Source organism: Panthera tigris, chromosome C1, assembly GCF_018350195.1.
Source record: "Panthera tigris isolate Pti1 chromosome C1, P.tigris_Pti1_mat1.1, whole genome shotgun sequence".
Lineage (NCBI taxonomy): Eukaryota > Metazoa > Chordata > Mammalia > Carnivora > Felidae > Panthera > Panthera tigris.
Window position 1 is genome coordinate 171,718,121 of NC_056667.1, and position 25,580 is coordinate 171,743,700.

The 25,580-nt window shown below is 34.6% G+C and overlaps 1 protein-coding gene across 4 annotated transcripts in view; it reads left to right on the forward strand.

Moving 5' to 3' along the window:
• Window positions 1-25,580, forward strand: part of FSIP2 (fibrous sheath interacting protein 2) — a 97,914-nt gene that overhangs the window by 39,340 nt on the left and 32,994 nt on the right. For 2 of the 4 annotated variants that reach the window (XM_042994870.1, XM_042994871.1), the window contains 3 exons: window positions 1,469-10,418; window positions 12,492-22,024; window positions 24,697-25,191. In XM_042994870.1, coding sequence (XP_042850804.1) covers window positions 1,469-10,418; window positions 12,492-22,024; window positions 24,697-25,191 — 18,978 coding nt within the window. The remainder of the gene's footprint in view (window positions 1-1,468; window positions 10,419-12,491; window positions 22,025-24,696; window positions 25,192-25,580) is intronic. The other 2 variants (XM_042994872.1, XM_042994873.1) reach the window with 2 other exon arrangements.

A 25,580-nucleotide genomic window follows, 5' to 3' on the forward strand; every position in this document is an offset into this window, starting at 1 on the left:
AGTTTGAATACAAAAGTAGTGTATATAGAATGTCTTAGTTTATTATGTATTGCAGTGGATTATGACAATTACTTTTTCTGTTAAAATTTATATTTTATTTTAAAAATGTTTGATTTAGGATGTCATTATATAAAACAAGTATTATACAATATATTCCTTCATCCAAAATATGTTTTCAAATCACTAGCCATTGTACAATAAGTGAAAAAAATATATTGGAAGACTCATGAATTAGAATAAGATAGAATTGTTCTCCCTAGGGTGCCTCTAAATACTCTCCCAATATATCAGGAGAGAGTATGTTGCATAGATGTTAAGTTTTCTTTGAATGTTGCCCTGAAATATGAATACTTCCATGCTAACTTAAGGTAATATGTTGGGTATGAGCAGCCTCTTTACAGACATCATACTAGCCTTCCAGACTTTGAGGTCAATTACTTATGTTTATAGCCTTTATGTCTTAAGAGTAATAACAATTTAAAAGCAGATGACTCATTTATTATAGGCAAAAGAATTTTTGCAAGCTCAAATTTATTTTCAGGAAATAAGTCGTGGTTGATAGAATTCTACACATGCATTCTATTTCTGCTTTTGGTCCAGTGTAATCTGTGACACCACCATTAACTACTAAGAAAATGGTTATCCAAATCTGGTCCTTGGGTTTATATTTCTGGCTCAAAATGAGGAATTCAATTTCTCTACCCTTTTCCTCTCCTGACTCTTTCAGACTCCAGTCTAGTGGAGCCCTTTTTTTTTCTATCTAATTTGTTCTTTCATTGCATCATCTTTTCTCAGCCTCCTACCTAAAATAGTTTGCATTGATACTCTTGTTCAATACAAAGTGATTCAGTCTCCATAAGCATTTCCTTTTGTTGCTATCAAATAATTCTTAACGTTAGCTGCAGTCATTTCCATATATATATAAATCACAAATTCACCTCTGCAGCAGAGAATGGGAAGGAGAGATGGCTTATTTTCATCCTTACATCTTAGCTAGACAGACAGATGCCTCTGAAAGCACCCAAGTGTTTTGACCACATCTGTTTTCAGAAATACTTTGTTGTAAATAATCTGGTATATTACTAAATAATATTTCTGGGTTGTAGACACTGTTTCTTCTTGCCAACGCTTGCAGAAGCATTGTTATGTAGCTAGACAGCAGTTTGGTGAGATTTTTTTTCTATTTCATCAAAAAGTCATTTATCTCAGCAATGAATGCTGGGAAAAAACAATAAAAAACTTCTGAGGGAATGTGAATCAAATGAAAACCTACAAAAAATATTTTACTACAGTACAGAATAAGTCGATTTGAAATTAATCTGAGATTCTAAATAAATTCATTATGTTCTCTTTATGATAGTATCCAGCTATTCACTGTTCTATATAAAAAATTAAATGTTACCCTCTGTCCCAGAATAGAATAAGTTATTAAATGATTTTCTCTTCATTCTTCTTGCCTCATTTCCAGGTAACTTCTGAAGAACTGAATAGTATAATTCAGAATGTAATGACCTGGGTTGTAGCTACAGTGACCAGTATATTATACCCAGCCATCACGAAATACGAAGAAAGGTTCCGGAATAAAGCATACCCAGGGTCTTCGGACTCCATCCTCTCTTCAGAGAGTTCAAGTTTCTGTAGCACATGCAGTGGAGAGCTTACATACAGAAGCTACGCATCTGCTACTACTAAAACATTTCAGCAAGAGCCCTGTGCCTTTGAGGTTGACGTCTCAATAAGGCAACCAACCACACCTTTAAAACCACCTTCTGCTCACATCAAAAGAACATCTGTGGGAGAAACATGCCATGTGAAAGGGCCAGCTATAACATCAGAACTCAAATATGATAAAACCAGTATGGTATATGCAAATCCTAAGCTCAGAACTTGTAAATCGGATAGCCACCTTTTAACATCATTTGAAACAGGCACAAAAAAATCTAAGGATGCTACTACTGAAACAGATGGCTTAGAGAGTCTACTTGTTCCTGATCAAAAAGCAAAAGCCATGGATGAAATGAAGAATTTGAAGAATGTTTTTGTTAACTTTAAATGCCACTTAAAAGGGGAAACTGAATTGATTTTGGAAAGCATTTTTCAAGAAATAATGTCTGATTTAACACAGGCCATTCCCTCTATTTCTTCTGTTACGGCTGAAGTTTTTGTGGACCAAAGTGAACCTGAAAAGGGAGACCTGCTTTACAATGTTGATATCTGCTCAACAGCCTCAGAGATAGTGGAGAATATGCTTGAGAAGCTACAGTCTGCAGTTGAGAAAAAATGTGTTGAGATATTTTCACAAGAAGATCTGTCAGTTGACATTAAGCCGGGCTTAATACCCAATAGAGAATACCTCAGTCCATCAAATGGAAAACCTTTAAAAGCTTCACTGCCTTCTAATGTGGAACCCATGTGTGACATTGCAGAGGATATGGTACATGCCATTTTAGAAAAGCTGATGACTCTTGCATCTTGTAAGCGAAATGAACTGCCTCATCTTGAAGATGCAGTTGAACTTTCCGATCAGCAACCTGTGACAGACCCAACATACATGTCCCTCAAAAGAGCCGACAAAAAGAAATGTAGTCCTGAACCTGATGCTGCTAATTTAATTGTTAAAGATGAAATAAAAAGTTTAATGTCAAATATTTTTTCCCAGTCCTCTTTGGTCGGCTATATAGAGGAAGCAATCAGCACTATACTAGGATACATACAATCTGAACTTAATGACGAGAGACTTATTGCATCTGAAGAAACAGTAATATTCCTTCAGCTTCTTGATGATATTTTCACTCAGCTACATCAGGAGCCAGGAAAAGGAGATGTTAAACAATGTAGACACTCTAGACTAAGAAGTCCTTCTGACGCTGAAGGAAAGTACAGACTTACTGGCACTAGATTATCAAATGGTCCTATGTCTAGAAGACCATTTCCACCTGTTAATGTTCCTGGCATGGTCCTTTATTCTGAAGATGATAATGAAGAAATAGACAGAATTGTGAAAAATGTGCTTGATTCATCTTTTAAAGATGAAAAGCCAAAATCTCGGGAACAAATTCCTGAGAATTGGTTTGAAAAAGGGAACACTTGCTTTGAATACAAGAGGAATAGCAAACCACTTAAAGGAGCTACTTCTCGAAGAAACAAAGTTGCATTTTGCGATGAGGGATTAAAGACTGGGCTACCATCTTTTAATAATAAAGAAATTGTAAAGGAAAAACCCTGTCTGAATAGAGACAGTTTGATTTTCAGTCAAGATGAAAAGCATCACATACAAAAGGCTTCGGAAAACATAGTTAAAAGTATTTTAACAGAAATGCTCAAGGACCTATCTTCTGATCACTTAGACAGTAAAAGTGGCAAAGCAGCTTCTTCTGTTCTTGTTTCAAAAAAATCTCAAGGACTGTCACATCAAGAATGGATGGACAAGATGTTCTCCATGTCAGAAATTGGTGCAGTGGCTCAAGAAATAACAGACGCTGTGTTAAATATACTCCATAAGGCCTTAAGCTGCATTCCAAATACCACCGAAGGTTCCATTTCATCATCAGTTCAATCTTCTCTAGATAGTTCTGATACTCCTCACATGGTCAAAGAATCACCAAATAAAAAGCCATTAAAAATATGGCTTGACAGTGAAAAGAAAGTGAAATATTTATCTTCATTCAGTGTAGATACTGTGAGGCCTTCTCTGTTAAAATCTGAAAAAAGTGAACCTCAACCCATAGATGACATTGCCGATAAGATCATTAATACAATTGTTAAAAAGCTGAAGTTATTCATTTGTCAGAAATTGCAGATGGTCTTCAAACCTTCAGTTGTGAGGCAATCTTCATTACAATCTCAACTTAGTACTTACACAACTAAAGTGGTAAACATTGTTTTGCGTGCTATCCAGAATGAACTAGAACTCAGTAACAGAACCCTAAATCATAGGGAAATAGACCCTGCCAAATTGCTTACAGGTAAAGGATTTTTTGCTGACACTGATAAATTAGAATCTCTTGTCTCAAATCTCAATGATGACATTATGGAATCTCCGTTATTAACTTGTATTTGTGAAATGTTATCTAGTGGACATTCAGATCAAAGCAATATTTCACTCCCTTCAGACCAGCCAAAGCCTGCAACTTCCTATGGATCTGACGATGTTGATGAACAAGACATTTTGCCAAGTGGGCAGGATAAAAAATCTTTTCACGAATGTTTGGCTACTCCCTGTGCTCTCCATAGTGTTGTAAATGCAAAAGATCTCGAAGGCAATGCCAGATTGCGAGTGTTAGACAGTATTGGAGAAATACTATATGAAATGTTATGTAAGCTCATAGGAGCCCATCCTCACCATCAGCCACCTTGTGGTAGTAAACAAGGCAGAGAAGAGAATGAAAATCCTCAAATGGCTCCTGCATTGAAGTCTAATATTCAGATCATTTCCAAAACAATTTTGGAATACATCCTTGCAAAATTATGCAGTTTTGATACGGATACCAGTTTTGTAAGTTCTGGATTTAAAGCTGTCTCAGAGTCTCAATCTCTTGATATCGACAGCCTATCATTTGCTTCAATTATTAAGGAAATGGCCAAATGCACTGACATGATCTCCAGCATAGTTTCCAGGATGATTCAGGAGGGTAATAAAGAGGTGACAAAAAGCACAACAAAAACCATGGCTTCGGTGACTTCCAAAACAGGAAAAACAAAAGAAATGCATCCAAATGAACTGAAAAATGTAGCTTCAGATATTCTTAATATGGTTTTTGCTAAACTGGAAAGGTTTGCTAATGGAAATTTAGAAACTCTGGGTTGTGTTAATGATGGAAATGAAAAAAGCAATAAGATCGACTTGGAATGTGAAAGTCCCAGTATTTTCACAGACACACATGAAGAACTATTGCAGTCTGCTTTATACATGAATGCAAAAAAGATATCAAGTACTATTTTGAAAGCTATTCAAACAGAATTAAATATGAACTCATTAGATTTAAGGACAAGTGTAAATACCCTACCACCTGAGAAACAAGTGCTTAAGAATATAGTCAATTTAATTTTAGATGCAGTGTCCTCAGATATGTTTAATGAAACTGAATCTGAAGAGGGAGTCACTAAAACTTATCAATACAGGCCAACCTATGGAAATTTTCTTCCTGGAGGTGCTGAATCAGATTCATTTCCTGAAGATGCCTCACATACAGAGAGAGAATTCACTGTAGAGAGAACATTATTAAGAGAAGAAACTAAATCAGATTCTCTTAAACAGTGGGTTCTAGAGAGAGCCTTAAGCAAAATTGAAGTGAAACTCAAAGAACCACAGAAATCTCCAGTCGTTCCCATTATAAGAAACATTTTGAATGAAATTTTCCACAGTGCGTTGGTCAATCAGTTGAACGTGCTTTCTCTATCCCACTCTCATTTAAGTGGCATCCCTCACAACACTGATGAGCCAATTCCTCAAACATCTGTTCAATTTATAGATAAAATAGATAAAATGATGGGTCCTTTAGTGTCTGAAGCAGATGTAATCATAGTGGCAGATGATGTTGTTAGAACTGTATTTCATAAGCTTTATGCAGCTGCCATGCCAGAAAGAAACACAAGTGAAAATAGGTATAAAACCATCACCTTTAGAGCAAATGTTTCTTTACATGAACACACCAATGGAGGGAAGTCTTCTGTTACTGTACTAGACAAGAACCCTTGTACTCCTAAGTCCAGATTCAGTGTTGACAAACAGGCTAAAGTAAATGTAGTTGAAGATATTGTACAGGCGATATTAACAAATTTAGAAACTTTTGCTACTTCCAAAGTAAAATCTCTCTTTTGTCCCAAAATCAACTTCACAGTGCCAGTGGCTTTGGATAAAAATGCATTAAGCAAAGCATTATCAGTCAAAGATTTGTATTCTGAAGACCAATTTTCCCCTTGCTCAGTGGATAGTATTACCTCAGAAAAGACCAACTCAGTGTGCCAACTCTCCTTAAATAAATTAAATACATATGCAACAGAAGTGGCTAAAAAAATTTTACAAGGAATCAAACATGGGTTAGATAAAGAAAGGGGAAGAAGTCCTTTATTAACACATAACATTGTGGTTTCTGAAAATATTGCAAGTCAAATTGTTAAAACGGTGTTAGATATTGTGTCATCTAAAGGAAAATGTGACGAAAACAATTCTGAGGAAGAGATTAATTCAGATCAACAAGAAGGTATTATTGAAAAGCTGTTTAATAAGACTGAATATAGAAGAGTACTTCAGTTTCAAATACAAGATACCATTGAAGGTATCTTATGTGATATTTGTGAAAAAACACTGTATCAGAATAATCTACCTTGTGCCACATCCACTCGGAAATGTAGCATAGCTAGAAAACATTCTGGAGCCTCTGAGATATTCACTGAGGATGCAAATAAGATTATCCCAAAACTTTCAGTGCCTAAATCAGATGTCATTTTGATATCTAATGATATAGTGGATATTGTTCTTCATAATCTCAGTTCTATTGTCATGCTTAGCATAAATGCAAAGAATCTTACTTCTGCAAAATTGCCCCTGACTGTTTGTGACATATCTTCAAAAGCAGAGTGTCAACAGCCTCCTCTTATGGGGTCAAAAAGTGAAAGACAAACAGAGCATTGGCCATCCTCAAGAAATCTGGAATCAGCTTATGCTGATGATTGTCAGATAACAATAGAGAAAGAAGACGCCAATAAATCTGCTCCTGACCCATGTGAGGAAAATGCCAACTTCATTACTAAAATTATTTTCAATAGGTTAGAAGCTTTTGCCACAGAAAGAATAGATTCACTAATTATTCTGGCTTTCCAGCCTAAAGAAGAGTCATTTGATAGCCTGGAACTGGAAAATTATAAACAAGATGATAGCATCTTTCATGAATCAAGCCAAGTGGAATCAAATGTCCTGAAAATATCCACTAAAACTATCCTCAGCCAAGAACTCACAGATTCCACTTTTGCAAGGTACAGAGAAAATCTTGAGTCCCCAATTCATCTATCACAAGCTACTCTCAAGGAATATGCTGATATCATTGCCAGTGCCACTTTGACACTTATTAAAAATGACTTAGACTTAGAAATCCAAAAGATGTATCCATATCCAAACAACATTTTATTCCAAGAAAACATCATAGTGAGTGGAATCGTGAACAGTATCTTAGAGAGTTTATATGATAAAAGATCTGCAAAGGAAATTAGTGTTTACTCAAAAGACAATCCTCAATTATTTTCACAACTAACTGTATCAAATGAAATATTGCTAGGACAAAGAGAGCAAGAGAAAAATAAACTATCTCAGTTTTCAAAATATCCTTTAGAACAAAAACAAATGGCATTGGAAAAAGAAAGCCAGAATATTTTTTTGGAAGAAATATTTATGAGAAATGGAAAATCAAAACAAAAAGAAAAGGCTGCACTGCTCAGTGCAGTGGAAGAAGTGTTAACTACAGTTCATCAAAGAATAATGGAAATCATAGGCCATTTGCAGCCATTTAATGAAATCCCCCACTTTGTATCTAATTCTAAAATTAAAACGTCAGACATAACACAAAAAAACTTTCAATCACAGATTAACAGCGTAACAAATAACATAGTCGAAAGTGTTTTGGGGAAAATGTACTCTATAGTTACATCATTAAATGAAAGTAACAAAAAAGAAGCATCTGACAACAATGATACCTTGTCTAAGAAAGCAGCATGCATCAAAGAAACTAAACAAGTAGGAAAAGGGTGTAATCCCACCAGATGTGTGATACCGCAGGTTTATCCTTATGCAGGCAGTCAAAATGTCTCTCTATTAGAAAACAATTTTTTTCAATATTCACCATTGCAAGTGGGGAAAGATTTAGTCCAAATGGTTCTTAATAAGATCATAAATTTTGCCTCAACTCATCTAGAAGAGACCTTGTCCCCTGAAAGTTGTTCTGATGAGTTGCAACCTCGAAAGCTACACAGTTCTAAAGTGGGCTCTAAGGGCAGCCCTAAACCAGATTTTAAAACAAGTTTAAAAGCAAAATCAAAAGTTACTCCTTTGCCTAAATTTAAAACAAAATCACACCTAGGACCTAGTGGTTCTAAGGTCAAGATCAAGACCAAGTTAGGTCCTAGAGAGAAGACTCCAAAAGGCAATCAGTCCAAGGCTACCACTGGGCTGCCACACACCCAATCAACAGGTGATGCCCAAAACTTACTGGAAATGAAACTGCCCACTTCAGAACTAAAAATGTATGCCAAAGATATAGTAAGTAATATCCTGGAAACAATTGTGAAAGAATTTGAAAAGATGAAGCAAACTAGAGCAATGATAAATGCTAAAGCTTTACCATTCGATCAAATCATGGCAGCAAATAAAATAGTTAACACAGTTTTGCAAGGATTATATGCTACAAGTAACCGCAATGTGGCTTCTCCAATCAAATGCTCACATGTGGATGATCTCAGACTTACACAGGGGAATTCAGATGCAGAGTATATTGCCAAACAACAAGCATGTTTTTACTTGGAAAATGTTTCTTCACAGCTAGAACAGATTTTTCCTAAAGAAGGTATATTTAAAAAATTGTTTGACAAATGGCAAGCAGAATCAAACGATATGGAAAATGAAAAGTATACACTAATGACGATAGCTGAAAATGTGCTGACTGAAATCCCAATAAAAACAAAAGAATTAGAACATTCTCTTTCACTTTTAAATTTGCCACATCTTAAGGATTGCGAAAGCAGGTTCTATAATCATTTTAAAGGAACCTCTACTAGAGTTGAAGACACCAAAGCTCAAATTAATATGTTTGGAAGGGAAATTATTGAAATGCTGTTTGAAAAATTACAGCTCTGTTTTTTGTCCCAGGTGCCCTCTCCAGGTAGGCAAGAAACTCTAGCAAGTAGAAAAGAACATATTAGTACTAAAAGTAAATATGATTTGCCAATCAAGGACATCCTCGGCAGTGTACCAATATCTAACACAAAGACAATAAACCAAATTTCTCTGGGATCTAGCAACCAAATTGTTAGAGAAATTATAGAAAGGGTTTTAAACATTTTAGAGTCATTTGTAGATTTGCAGTTTAAATATATCTCTAAATATGAGTTTTCAGAAATAGTGAAAATGCCTATAGAAAACTTTTTCCCTATCCAACAGAGGCTATTAAGCAAAAACATGCTGCCAAAATTACAACCATTAAAAAAGTTTTCTGATGAACCCAATTCAAATACTATTATTTCCAAGGAAAACATACAGAATACCCTTCTACAGGTTCACTCATTCCATTCAGAATTATTTACATATGCTGTTAATATTGTCAGTGACATGCTTGGTATAATTAAGAACAAGCTAGATAAAGAAATAAGCCAAGTGGAACCATCTTTAGTTAGTACATTGAAAGAGACTGTTATAGCAAGTGAGATCATTGGCACACTAATGGACCAGTGCACTCATATCAATAACCTTCCAAAGGAAAGTTTGTTCCAAGGAAAAGAAAATACCTATATTGTTAATCAAGTTGAATTGGCAACCGATATGAAAATGCCCATGACAAAGTTAAAGGAAGTTACTTTGGGAAATAATCCTTCACAAATCAGTGTACCTAGTTTTGTGTGTTATCCAGAGGAAAATACGAAAAAAAGGCATAAGCCTTCATTGAACCTACCCTCATATGCCAGACCCTCTGTAGAATGTACAATTAAAAGCTCAGAGCCAATGGAAATGCTTGATTCAGAAAATATAACATCATGCTCTAGAAACCCAGTACAAGACTACAGCCCGAGGGAATCGAACTTTGGCCTTTTTGACCAAACCATGAAAGGAATCAGCTCTCTCCCTGAAGGAAGTGTCTTACAAAAACTGTTTAATAAAGCAAATGAATCCACAGAAGCAGCATTAAAACAAGTCATGTCATTCATGGAAATAGGAAAAGGTGAAAATCCGAGAGTATTTCATTATGAACCTCTAAAACCAGTTGAGCCAAACCAAATTCACACAACTGTATCTCCACTCAAAATATGTTTAGCTGCAGAAAATATTGTCAGTACTGTGCTATCAAGCTATGGTTTTCCAAGTCAACCATGCATTAATGAAAACATGGAAACAATGAAACCATTTTTCATATCAAAGCAAAACTCTGTGTCTATAATATCCGGACAAAAGAATGAGGAAAAAAGTCTGCTTAGAATGTGTGATAAAAAAAACAGCTGTATACCTGAAGAAGAAAATAAAAAACCTAAAGCCAGTAGAGGAGATTTTTCTTTATTGCAAAAATGGGAAAGTAAGAGATACACAAAGATAAAGACCCTGAAGGAAGTTAAAGTCATCACTTTTGCTGATCACGAGCTGGGTCCAAATGAAATTCATTTGGTAGCAAGACATATCACCACATCTGTGGTCACATATTTCAAGAACTTTGAAACTAGAGGTAAGCAAGAAACAACCTACTTTAAAAGTTGGTATAATTCAGAAAAAAATAGATATGTATAAAAGCTCTTCTATCCAAGAAGCTGCATTTATTGTTTTTCTAAAAATAGCCTTGGAGGTGGAGTATTTAATTACTTCTTAATATATCAGGATACCAAAAAAAAAAAAAAAAAAAAAAAAGAAAGAAAAAAAGTTTAACATACACCTGGCTTGAATCTGAACAAGTAAGTCTATTGCTGTTTTCCATATATGCAGATGAGAAAAAAATGGGATTATTTTAAAGGAGGGGATTTGGGTTGATTATGAGATACAAGTTCCCAAGTGTTTTTAAAGTTGTTTTTTTTTTTTTTTGCATGACTTCTTTATACCCATACCAAATACACAGTTAATTGATTGAAGGTTAGCAATTTCTCTTTCCAAGGTGTACAGTTGAATTCTTTGCCATTATTAGTCATTATTTATAAGGACAGAGGTATTACCAATCTTGTTTTGTTTGTATTCCACTATTCTTACAATCCTTAAAGTCTAAACATATGTTCACAAAGTTATTTTCACTTCTTTTCTAAGAGGTTAAATCATATGTAATAGCCATTTTTGCATCTCAAAACCTATTGATTATTGGAAATTTCATAAAATTTAATATAATAATACTAAAATGTCCCTGAACTGGATCAATAATTGCAATAATTAGTTGCTATAATATCAGTTCATATACATCACTTGCCAATCATTTTAATAGGAGAACACATACTACCAGTCCTACCCACCTGCATAGGGAGATCATTTCTCATCCTTAAAACTGAAATTCTTTTTTTTTAATTTTTTTAAAACATTTTTTACTTATTTTTGAGAGACAGAGAGAGTGCAAACAGGGGAGGGGCAGAGAAAAAGGGAGACACAGAATCCAAAGCAGGCTCCAGGTTCTGAGCTGTCAGCACTGAGCCCAACGTGGGGCTCAAACCCATGAACCATAAGATCATGACCTGAGCCAAACTCGGTCACTTAACTGACAAAGCCACCCAGGTGCCCCAAAACTGGCATTCTTTCAAGATGGATAGTTGTGTGTCTGCAATTTCAAGCTCATAAACAGACTTTCTCCAAACATAGCCTAACTAAATTTAGAGACTAATAAAGGGGGGAAAAAAAAGAGAAGATTCATGAATTCATCCCATTGGTATTTGTCCCTTTCTATCAAATCCATTCTCTATTTCCAGACATGTTCAAGGCCTTCCAGTGATTTTACTCCTGCTCCTTCTTCTCCTTAGAATACTCTTTTTCCTCATTCCCTTCATCTCAATATGACCAAATCCTGTCTAGCAGTCAAAGCCAGGCTTAAAGCTTCCATCTCCACAGAGTGTTGCCTGACTTTACATGCAGATATATAATAGATGATTACATCTGGAGGATATTTTGAGGAAATAATAGTGTGTTTTTCTGGCTGCCACTTCCAAGAAGCTGGCCATCCTAAGTAGGTATATGATTTTCAATAAATACTCTGTTGAATAGAAAAAAGAGTAGAGTTATGACAAACTATAATCGAGGGGTTACAGTTCTGCTGACATTGCAACCTATCCCCAGCCTTCCTAGCACATTTTCATTTCAATCAAGTCATTATTGCATCACATCCTAAAAGTAATGAATAGCCTAACATTAAATGTTTTCACTAAAAAAAATTAATTACATGAGCTCTCTAGAGATCACTGGAGACATGATAGATTATAACATTAAACTTGGAAATCATTTCTCTGTATGATTTGCAGCTTCTTAGAGCCCCTACCCATTTAAGCAAGACAGATATCGGCACTTGACTTGGAGACTTGAATTCTTTAGGATTATTTTCTCAATTTTTTGGCTAAAATTAAGATTCTACAGGTGAGGGAAAAAAAAAGATTCTACATGTGGGAAATAAATATATGAAAAAAAATCCAATATCTTTCTTGATTATGTTTTTCATTTTCTTTAGTGAGATATTCCATAGGTGAAATTTATATGTAAATAATTTCCAATATATTGAATTTTATATATTTCTCTTCATGTGTGCTAAAAATGATCAGGTTTTTTTTTTTTTTTTCAGTTTCCAGTGAGGAGAAATCTATTATTTCTACATTATCAAGGAAAAAATGTGAATCACAACAGCCTCTAAGAAGTATATACAATGATTCTTCACTTAATCAATTTTGTGAACATCTTACTGAGTCTGTCATTTGCCATTTAACTTCAAGCATTTCTGGTAACACCAAAGATAGTAGAGAAAAAGAGAAAGCATTGGAAAGCCAAAATGCAACATTTAACAAGATTATTTCAATTGATTCTCAAATGTTTGAGAGTAGGTCAATTTCTATTGGAGAACTTGCTTTAAGTATTTCTGAAATCATTACCGAAATCCTCTTTAACAGTAACATTATAGAGGTTGACATTGCACAACAAATGTGTCCTTTAAAAACAAAGTACATTTACTGTCCAGGAGTAGCTGCTGATGACTTTGATAATCTCTTTCAGGATCTTTTAACAGGAGTAATTCATGTAATGTCCAGAGAAACAGGAAAAAACCATCATCTTGAAAGCAATGGAAGAAAAAAATCATTTTCCGTGCTTAGAAAAAATAGTGTGCCCATTTGCAATGAAACAAATACCATGGAAAGACAGAAAGGATCCAGAAATTGTGAAGCATCTACTTACCAAATAGATCGTCTCCTTCAAAAAAAGAAATTAAATTATCTGGCATGTAAGTTAGACAATCTGGTTGGTAGTCTAAAAACTTGTGAATCCAAAGAGGTAGTCAATAAAGTTTTTAATATTGTTTTAGATTTATTTTCACCAGATGAATATCCAGGTGAGGCCATGAATTCTAATAAAAAAGCAGGAACATTTTTCTCATCCTCAAATGAGCAGCAAACTAATAGCGTACTTGGAAATAACTTTGGCCTCACCCCCAAATCAGTTTTTCTTCTCAATGTCGTGTGTGAGAAACTTATCAGAACACTTTTGGAAAAATGCACAAGCACTGTTTTTCTTGATAATAGCCCTCTTTCTGATGAAATATCAGCAGAAGAATGTAAACTTTTAAAAATACTGCAAAGTGTAGAAGACAAAGAATTTGATTATTGTAAGGGAGCAATGGACTGTGAACAATTTCAAGGAGATTATATGTCAGACTATTTGGAAAATCTGGCAGAAATGGATCAAGATTTATTATCATCAGACTCTATGCTTACTATTATTTCCCACAGCTTGGTTAAATCATTGATGGACAAACTATGTCACAGTACACAACTCCCCCAAAGCCCACCTTTTGCAAACAAGCATTTGAGGCACACAGGAAGAGAAATACAGTCTAGTTTCATAAATGCACAAAGGCCAGAATTAACAGAATTAGGACAAGGTAAAGCCTTTTTAGGATTCATGAATTATGAAGGTAATGCTTTGACAGGATCCCTGAATAATCTCAGAGGGTTTAGCCCCCAAAAGCAATCACCATTTGGCAAGAAATGTTCAGTAAATTCCACTTCTGTGTCCCCTCTCAAAAGACAGGGAACAAAGGATATGGATTCAATACCCATCCATAATAAGCTATATCCAGGAGATATAAATATCGGTGTGTATTCAGCCACATTTTTGGAGGAGATAATTTCAGAACTGTTTTTTAATCTCTCTACTTCACTGTGGGGAAAAAATGAAAACATCACCGAGGGCCGGCTCAATGAGATGAATACATTATTTGTCAATGGTGTAGTAAATAAGTTTAATAACGCACAAGTCACTGTCTTACGGGATGTTGAAGAAAGGCTGTGTTTTCCACCAATCCATAAAGAAACGATTAGTAGAATTGTTGACTCAGTTTATTATGATGTTTTACAGCAATATAAATTGAAAGTGAGTTGTGATGATAATCTGGCATGTGACAATACCTCAATAGCAGAACAAATAACTAATAACATATTGTTGGAGATTTTAGACTACCAACTCCCATCTTGCTACAGAGAAAAGCTCATACCAAATTCATATTACCCTCTCCAAGCTGAAATTATATTACAGAAACTTCAAAATAACTTGAGAAAATTTACTTCCCAGTTCAGGTCTTCAACAGGCTATAGCACCATGTTGTCACATTCATTTTTAGAAGACATCATCAGAAGACTTTTATCTCAACTGATTCCTTCACCCAACAAGACCTCCCCTTTGGGAAACAAGTATTTCATGAGTTCAGATTTCAATGAAATGTCTACCTGTATAATAAATAAGGTTATGTCAGCCATTTCAAAACATAAAATTTGGTTCACTATATATGATAATCAGTATCTATGTAGCGGAAAAAACCTCCCGAAGATGGTGGATACCGTTTATCACAATATTATGCAAATGTCTGATTCTCTTGTTTCAATACAGAAAAGTATAGCCAGCCGAAGCCCAATTATGATTGACCGAATAGCCAGTTTTATTATCCAAGAGATTATTGAAAATCATCTTCAGCCATTTTTGTGTGGAGAAGGTTTACCTCGTCCAAAGACTCCATTGGATGCCGTATCAAATATGGTTAAACAGGTTCTCAATGAAGTTATAGAGTCACAGAGACCCCACACGCCATCACCCTCAGGTATTTATCCTGATACATTTGTAGGGGCAATTGTTGCCAGACTTTTATCAAAGATTTTCAGTCCAAAGCATAACACTAAAATTGAACTAGAAAATATGACCCAAAAAATAGTAAACTCAATAAATAACCATTTTAACAAAGCTAAAATTCACATTCTATATGATGGCAAAGAACAGTCTTACACCTCTGCAGATACAGATATTGTGGATAAACTTGTCACCTCGATTTATAGAAATGTTTTAAAACAGCATGGGCTAGACCCTGAGGTTGATAAAGAGTCTGAAGACAGTGATATTTTTGTGGAAAATATTACAAAGTTAATTGTAGCAGCTATTTCAGATTACCTTCTTCATCCTCTATTTTCTGGGGATGTGTCATCATATTCCTCTTCTATTTCAATGGCTGAGAATATTGTTCAGGAAACTCTTGGTAACATCAGTAAATCTACCAAGACAAGTCAGAATTTATCTCCATATAACACCTTGCTGCCATACACGTTTTTGGAAGACATGGTAAGAGTACTATTATCTAGAATCTTTCCTCCTGCATCTAGCATTGTTCCAGATAGAGAAAGTCCAAAAGACAGATTAAGAACGAATTTCAACGAAATTGCTTCAGAGATAATCAGTGATATTAGGATGAAAATTTCCCAACATGAAATTCGGTTTTCAAAAAATGAAGAAGAAACCAAGTTTGTTTATTCCGAAGATGATGTTCAGCATCTCGTGGACTCAGTATTCAAAAATATTTTGCAAAACTCTGAGTCTCAAGAATTAGTTGAGCAAAATATCACAAGCAGTAATGATGTTCTTATTGATAGAATAGCAGGTTTTATCATTAAACATATCTGTCAAAAACATCTTCAGCCATTTGAGGATGGAAAGTTATTACCTTCTTCATCATATAAATATTTTGATGATGAGAGAAAACAGTGGTTTTATGCCAGTGTTTATTCCTCAACTTTCTTGGAAGATGTAGTCTCTGGGGTTTTAAGCAAAATATTCCACAGGGTGTTAGGCATTGTACAAACAACATCAGTAAGGGATTCAGAAGATGAACTGTTTGATAAAGCTGAGAAACTCATCCATTTGATAGCAGAGGAATTCTCAAAAGTTGAAGTTAGCATTCTAGAGAATGCTGAGGAACAACTGTGTTTGCCTCCAGTGGAGAGAGATGCAGTCAAGAACATTATTGATATGGCATACAGCAAACTTCTTCAAGAATATGAAATGGAAATAATGTCTCCTAAAGATTTTCTAAATGACACAAAAACATTGGCTGCAAGGATAACTAAAATCATCCTTGCTGAAACTTTTGATTTCCAAATTCATCCACACCTCATAGGAAAGATTCCTTTTAAGTCACACTCCAAACTCAATACTAATGTTTTAATAAAAAGACTTCAGTGTAACATTACCAAATCAAAATTTCAAAGGCAGGCATCAACAATATATACTACCATGTTATCACATACTCATTTGGAAAAAATTGTCACTCAGCTTATATCTCAGATGACTCCATTGGCCTCCATGACAGAACACCCAGATACTTCTCAATCAGACTTAAATAATACAGTCACAAAACTGATAAATGAAATTATGTCAATAATTTCAAAACATGCAATATGTATTATTAAACATGGGAATGAAAAACAAAGTATGATTTCAGAAAAAGATATCCAGTCTATGGTTGATTCCATTTATGCTGATCTTTCATGTTCAAATCTATACCAATCCCTTACAAGAGATAAAAAATGTATAAGTAATATAACTGTTTCAAAAATAGCAAGTTTTATAATAAAAGAAATCTTTAACCACCATCTTCAGTCATTTTTATCTGAAGATAAAACTCTTGTTTCAGCTGCAGTTGATCAAACATATAAACAGAAAGCAATAGATCCTAAAAAAAGAGAGTTATCTTTCATTGTGAACTCGGCTGTGTTTTGGGAGGAGGTAATTTCTGAGCTTTTATGTAAACTCCTTTGTGCATTCTCACACAATTTCTTGGCTGCTGAAAACCCAGATACAGTAAAAGCCAAAATTACTGGTATTGTTACAACATTAGTAAATTCGATTGTTCTGGAGTTTACCACATCAGAGATTTTAGTTGCAGATAACTTTGATGATGACATGTGTTTTTCAGAAGGATATAAAGAAATTGTTAAAAACACAGTCAACCTAATTTATGAAAAAATTTTAGATGATTATAAATCTCTGATGCAAGTATACAGGGCTGTACAATGTGACACTATTTGTTTTGGGAGAAAAATATATCATTTGCTATTGGAGGAAATTTATGATTATCAGGTGCAGTCATTAGTTTCAGGAGAATTAGTGTCTTCTTCCTATTCTTCCCCTCAAGCTGATAATATCATCAGAAATGTGCTCAATGTCATCACAAAGGATAGCCATACCTTGCCATCATGTATTACTGTGTTGCCTCGTTCTCTTTTGGAAGATATGATTTACAAGCTGCTAGTGCATATCTTCCCTTCAACTGACACTGAAAGTGAACTAAAAGAGGAAGAAGTTACATCCGATGGTGAGTTTGTAGATGCAACTTCGAAACTGACAGACGAAATTATCAAAGAAATTTCTGAACATGAGATTCGCCTTGCCACAGCAGAGGAGAATGCAGAAAGTATGCAATTAGAAGTGATTGAGAGTATGGTTGACTCTATATGTAATAATATTTTGAAGAAATCTGAATTTCAAGCTGAAGTACAGAAAGGTACAGACAAAAAAGGAGGCTCATTCCTCAGTAAAATAGCTGGATTCATCATGAAAGAAATCATGGATCATCATCTGCATCCATTTTTACATGGTGAAGAACCATCTTCCAGTGACTTCTCTGATTATGAGCATGTGTCTGTACTTAGTAAACCTGATAAAGAAAAGACACAGCCTGCTCTTTATTCAGCTACATTTTTGGAAGATGTAATCGTTGAGCTTGTTCATAAATTTTATTCTCTTCCAAGTATTACTAAAGATTCTAAGAAAAAAGAAATGGTAGAGCCAGACCTTGTGGGCTTAGCTATAAAATTTGCAAACTCTCTGATAGGAGAATTTAGGAAAAGTGAAATTAAAGTTCTACCAAATGCTGAAGAAACGCTTTCTTTTCCACCAATTCATAAAGAAACAGTTGACAAAATATCCAATTTTGTGTATGATCAGTTCATAGGAAAGTATGGATCTAGTGATATTCAGAAGGTTGATAAAAGTAACATTGTCATAAAAATGATTGCCACTTTAGCTCAGAAGGCAATCTCTGCTTTTAAGATTCAACCACTTTTTTCAGGAGACTGGTCTTCCACCTTCTTTTCATTTCTAAATCCAGATAACATCACCCAAAGGGTTCAGCATTTACCGCAGCAAACCTCTACACAGATAAACAAATGCTTAAAAGGGAATGAACTTGCTTTACCAAAACATTCATGTAAACACAGTTTTGCAACCATAGACGAGACAAACATGCTGGACACTTTGGAAATAGACAGAGGTACAATAAGTAGAAAGAAAAGACTCAAAACTGAAGAGACCTCAATGAAAAAAGGTGACATCCAAGATCCAATAGTTCCCTCTGCAACTAGAATTATGAAAAGCAACATAGTTAACCTGTTATCAGGGTCAGCTGAAAGTGTGGCAAACAAAAAGAAAGAGACAGAAAATAAAATGGAAACTTCCATTAAAAACCATGAGAATTTATCAAGAGTTACTTTTCCAACCACCAGTGTGAAAAGTAAAGTTATGCAGGAGCCAGATTTAAAGATAACTCTAAAAAACAATCACATTGAGAAGAAAACCATACCAGTTTCAAAATATAAGAAGAGACAATATAATAATAGAAACATACAATTTCCTACTGATGATACAGACTATAAGGAGGAAGTACTTGGACCAAAATTTGAAATAAACATTGAAAAGAAGATTGACTATATAAGAGAAAATACATTTAAAAAAGAAGACAAGCCCTTTCAGTTATCTTTGACATCTGAAGCAAGAAATACAGAGACCACAGCAGAGAATTTTTTGAAAACAGTTACCCAAACGCCAAATAATGAGGATGGAAAAGACTCTCCGTCTCAAACAGATATAAGTGAGAAACAATACTCAGATTATGAGTATGTTCAAAATGTCACTGAAAACATTTATGACAATATCTTAGAAATATGTAATTCTCCAGAATCAGCAAATTATTCAAAACCCCGTAGTGTCCCAAATGATACAACATTGCTTGCAATTCAAGAAGTTGGTGAAGATTTCACACAGTCTGTTTCAACGAAGGATTCATCCCTCTCAATTAACAAAAATCTCCCTGTCAAAGAGAAAGAGAGAAATAAAGAAAGAGAGAGAGAGGAAGAAAGAGAGAAAGAGAAAGAGAGAGAGAGAGGGAAAAAAACAGAAAAAGTGAAGAGTAAGGAGATTAAAAATGAACCCAGTAAATCAGACAGTCCTCACTACCCACCAAAAACTAAACCCGGAATTGCTCCTGCTAAATTTTTAGAAGATGTTATCACTGAAATGGTTAACAAATTGATCTTTTCTTCCTCATCAGAAACACAAACATGTGATAGACATCAAAATGTAAGAGATGATGAAAATCAATCTGAACTTTATGACACAGCTGTGAAACTTATGCACTCACTGTTAAAGGAATTTTCAGATGCTCAAATTAAGGTATTTAGGCCACATAAGGGAAATCAGTTTTTTCCACCTGTAGATAAATTGTCATCAGTTCCTAAAGCACTTCTTTGGCATAAAGAATCAACTACAGATGAAACATCATCCAACATTAAGAAAATAACTGCGGATAGAATGCCACATATGCATAAAGTGACTAGAAAACCCTCATCAAATAAGATAGCTTTAGATAAAATACAAGTAATTGATAAAACATTGGTTGACAAAGTTGTTCATTCTTCTGTATGCAATATTTTGAAGGAATATGGATCTCAGGATTCCATTTGTAAAAATATAAAGAGTAATGGGGAAAATTTAGCAAGAAGACTAGCCAGTACAGTGATAAATGAAATTTTTCAACATCAACTTGATTTCATATTTTGTGATGAAAGTTGTGATGAAGTTTGTGATGAAGTTCCAGCTTCAGCATGTTTGCCTCTGGAATCTAAAGATGTCAAAAACATCCGAAAGGTGGCACAAACAGCCAGCAAAGAATGTCAAACATTATCACCATATACCATCCTGCTGCCTCACAAATTTTTGGAAAATGTGATTTTTGCTCTTTTATCCAAAATTTTGTTAACAGAATCCAACACTGAAGTAGAAACATCTGAGTACAGTTGGTTCACAGAATTGGACTTCCTTCAAATGAATTTATTAAATACAGTTACAACAGCAATCTCCAATGATAAAGATATGACTATACAATATGTGGAATCCTTGCATCCCAATGATGATGAAATTATTCAATTAGTGATTCATTCTATTTATAATAACCTCTTATCACAGTTTGGATCACAAGAGATTATACAAAACTGTGTAGCCAGTGGATGCAGAATCCTTTCAGAAACCATAGTTGACTTAGTTATGCGAGAAGTGGCTGGCAATCAATTGCAAAACTATTTTTCTGGAGAGCTAACTCCACATCAGTGTGCAGAAGTTGACTGTGTTGTTGAAAATATTCTTAAAGATGTTATCCAAACTGCTGATGCTCCCCAGTCTCAACCATCACATGTTCATATACTGCCTTATAACATGATAGAAGAAATTGCTGTAAAATTTTTATCAAAGCTTTTATCTGTGTTTCCAAAAGTGGATAAGGAAAGAACCAAATCTCTAGAAACTGACATGCAAAAAATAAGCTCAAAAATAATAAATTCAATACAAGAATTTATCTCCAAAAGTAAGATTAAACTTGCACCACCAGCCAAGGAATTGCCTACTGTACCTTTAGCTAACAACGAAACTATTGAAAAGGTAGTTAATTCTGTTTACACCAGTGTTTTAAAGCACTCTGGCTCACACACTTCTATGTTTAAGGATTTAATGGGTAAGAGCAATGTCCTCTCTGATGTAATAGGTTTTTTAATGGTGAAGGAAATTTCCAATTCTGAATTTCAACCTCAAGTAGAGGACAAAGCATCAAGTTCAGAATTAGTTCTGGAAGCTGTCAAAATTCTGGAAAAAGTGGTCAAAATTGTTGATGAATTTAAGTCCCAGGAAAAGTCTTCATCCAAAAAAGAGTCTATGTTAGATGCCAGGTTTTTAGAGGAAGCACTGGCCTTGTTCTTGGCTAAAATAGTAAAGTTGCCAAGTGCCTCAGGCAAAGATGCAAAAAATTTATCAAAGCCTGAGTTAAATAAAATTGCATCTCAACTGACAAAATCAGTGACAGCTGAAATTTCCCAAAGTAACATTAATCTTGTTGCTGCTGATCCTGAAGGACACTTTTTAAATCCAGAAAGCATAGAAATGATTTCTCAGGTTATTGATTCTGTATACAGTAAAGTACTGCAACAATCTGGAACCCATAAAGAACTCTATGATGATATAAAAGGTACAAACACTGTTTTCTCTAAAAACGTGGCTGGTTTAATTATTAATGGAGTTTCACAGTTTCCATTAGATACAGTTAGCACAAAGAATTCAAATGCTAATCTCTCTGGAAATCTAGATGTTAATAAAATTATTCAAAAGGCCCAAGAGCATGTGGCTATTGATACACTCCCTGAGTTAGAGGAAGAAGAGCCATATCAAGATTCAAATGAGAATTTTCCAATTAAAATAGTTCCACACGTTGGGAGTAAAGCAATCAAAATAGATCCAGAAATTATCTCAGAACACTTAGCAGTACTTTCTGTAAAAACCCAACCTCTTGAGAAACTCAAAATGGAGTGTTTGAGAAAAACTGGACATAGCATAACAGAACTGAGAAAAGCATCAATAAGCGGGAGAAGCTACTCCTTACCAGACACATCTAATGTAGGAAAGATACAGAGAGAAAGACGTATCTCATTGAATCAGGTGGGACGACTGGATGTAAAACCCTTCGAGGTAAGTGCAAAAGCAATAGCAAAACCATAAGTGAATAGTGATTGTCCTGTGATTTCCTTCCTCCAACAGGTATATGGGAATGCACTTTTTGTTGTTATTCCAGGCCAACAGGAAAACTGGTTGCACAGGTTCATTCCTTTAGTCACATGATTTACAGGGACTTGCCATGTCAGTTCAGTGGATCACTCTAAAAGTCTCAGGCTAGTTTTCCTAAGGAAATCAGTTTCAACTGGCATTTTTAAAGAACAGAAATACAGGGAAATGCCCTTAACAGTAAAATAAGGATGACTGAAATTATAATCTTCATTTGCAGATTCAGAGGAAACACAGTCTCCTATAGTTCCTGTTATTTTTTGTGGATATCTACATTCTTTATTGTGGATAGCTAAAGCAGTTTTTAAAGGCCAGTTAAAGAATATCAGGATATATGAGGTTTCAAAAACTATCTAAAATAGTTTTAATTTCTCAAACTTACGACTCTATAACAGTGGTACTCTTTACTTTTAGCAACGCTCACTAACAAACATTACATTACAAATGCTAGATTATACTTGTTTGTTATCATTTTATTTTAATTAGCCTTCCTCGATTTTTTCTATATCCTCTATAAGTGCCCAGTTTCCTCTTCTGTCCATATTTGAGACCCAGTTGCCCTAATGCTGCCATTTTGATAAACTGGACCTAGCTCTGCCCTAAATTAGCTACACACTAGGGCATCAAGCATGTTACTTGATTATGTGATTAAATATATTATTTGATTAAAGTCCTAAGGACTTTAAAATGTCAAAATGATGTCCTTGTTACATGGAAACTATAGCACTGAGGACAAAGGAATTGTCTGGCCTATAGAGTTACACTGATCTACACGTTTTGATTTTTGTCAATCCCCTTAAATTGATGGTGTTCACTCATCAGAAGACTGGGTATGCTTAGGGATATAATCTGTGGCCTGGAAAATGAGCAAAGTTTGATAGAACCCTTCTCCCTGGAGCATAAACTTGAGGTGAATGTTTTGCCAGTACTATCCTGTAAGGCACTGAATTCCATCTTAGGGTTGGTAAGTATGTTAATTAGTGCTTTATATTTTCATACTCAAATACTGAGATCACCATGGGCTGAGGCACTAATTTAATCTCCTTTGCCCTAAATTTTCCGGACCAGATGACCGTTCCTTCCAGCTCTAAGATTTACTCTTCCATATGTGTTCTCATCACTGTATTAGCATATTGCTTAGCAGTCTTCATTTATATATAAGTAATCCCTTGGGGTAAGATTTGTATGAACAGACTGTAAACTAACATTACTCAAAATCTGTTTTTAATTATCTGTAGAATTGTCTGTCACAAATCTTACTCTTAGTTAATGCCTCTCTTTACTTAAGTCATTTATAGACCACACACAGTGGGAAAGAGAATATTTAAGCCAAAAAAATTACCGCTGTCCTTTTAAGGGGAAGAAAAGCCATCCTAAAAACATTTTTTTTAAAGCAGATACATAGAACTTTATCAAGACATATTATTTGCACGAATCTGGGTTCCAATACTATATATCTTTAGCAAAGGGACAGAAAAGAGACAAAAGAACAATAGATTAGTTCAAAGAATCTAAACATTTGTTGGCTCCATGTCAGTACTTTGTTTTCTGTTTTGAGTACTATAAATTCCCAACACACTAGGAATATACATATCAAACTATATATAATAACAAATTCCAAAGCCATATGGAATTATTTTTTATTTCTAAACCACTAGTTCTCTCTACTAACACAGAAAATCAAAATTGATTGTGTTTTATCTTCTTGAAAAAGCTGTTTCTATATTTTGTTTCCACAGAAGATATTTTTTTAGGGCATCATTATCTGAAAAACTGGATCACAGTGTTACAAAGGGATGTTGAAGTCTAAGATTACTAACTCAGTTTGGAGGTTCTGTGGCATCATCAAAGGCTACAGAAATTAGAGAAATTCTGTTATTTAATTATCATTGTCTTTTCTTTGATCTGTCCTTAAACATTGAAAATGGAAAGTTTTCCATTGACTTGACTTGGGAGGGTAAGAAAAACATTAAGAGTTATGTTGTGAAGATTCTTTTGGAAAATATAACCAGGATCAGGAGTGGAAGAACAGGGATTGAGGAGTCAAAGGCCTTCACAAGTTTGGTTATTCATCGTTTTAAAAAGCCAATATCAGACAATACCTTGCTTTTTTATTACAAATATGTACATTTGGATTCTCTATGACTGCCTATGTAGAATTTTAGAAAAGTGGATTATAGTGTCTACTTCTGTCCCCAAACTTTCAAAGTCAATGAAAAAACAAAAAGTAAATTATGATGCAACAAAATATAAAATTTAAGCTAAATAAATAAATAAATAGAAGGAAAGAAAGAAAAAGAAAAAGACTAGAAGGAAACCTATGTTAGACCTTCCTCTACACTTAGGAGTAAATTCTGGCAGATTAATATGATCTCTGGAATATTAAAAAAAATGCTAGATACTGACAAATATTTTTTATAACTTTCATTTGTTTCTTCTTTATACGAGTAGTGGCATTGAAAGATAATACTACTTAAATTGAAACTATAAATCATATTAAAATAGCTATATTACAATAGAACCACAGAAAGAGTGAATGAAGCATTGGTTTTTAATATTCATTGTACCTTCAATTCCAGGCTGTTTGCAGAAATTCATTTCAGAATATAAGAAAGCCTGATATCACCAAGGTAGAGCTTTTAAAGGATGTTCAGACCAAAAAAGATCTTATCATTCGGTTAGTAGCTCATGATATTGATCAAGAAGATTCAGAAACTATCATAGAAGAGGGACTAATGTCTGAAGATGAAGTTGTTTTAAGAGAGGTTGTAAAAGAAGAATACTTCAGAGAGAAATTTGAAGACCAAGTGAAAGAAGCCATGAAGCCAGTAGAAAGCAAAGTTGTTTCTCCCAAGCCAACACTAAGCACAAACACCCTGAAAAATTTTTTTTCTTTAAGAAAATGTTGTCAGTCCACATCCAGTGCAAATATTGAAAGTACTGAAGGAACCTCAAATCATATAATAGAACTTAAGGGGAGAAAAGTTAAAAGAACCATTGCTGAGTTTGACATGGCCACGTGCTCAACAGCCGTGACTGAAACAGACTCTTGGAAGAAAAAGCCACAGAGTAAGGTGAATGAGAAACATAACTGTCAGTGACCAGATATTTACGCAAAGAATAGAGATCTTCAGATATTCTGTCCATGAATGTATCTTAATTAGGCAGTAAAGAATACTTACATGGTTCCAGTCTCTTCCCAAGCCTGGTATTAATTACAGTATAACAGAATTATTAACAGATGAAACCATGAAACTCAACTGAGGGAAAGCAGATAATTGAAAGAGACCTAGATTAGTTAGAAGCCCAAGGAGAACAGAAAATGAAAACCACTGAAAAGAAATGCAAGCTACTTATTTAAATATCATTTAATCGATTCCAGTCCTTTTTGTTATTTTGGCTGGTAAATAACAGCCAAAATTGAACATTTTGTGTAAGAAGACTTACACAAGTAGGATAGAAC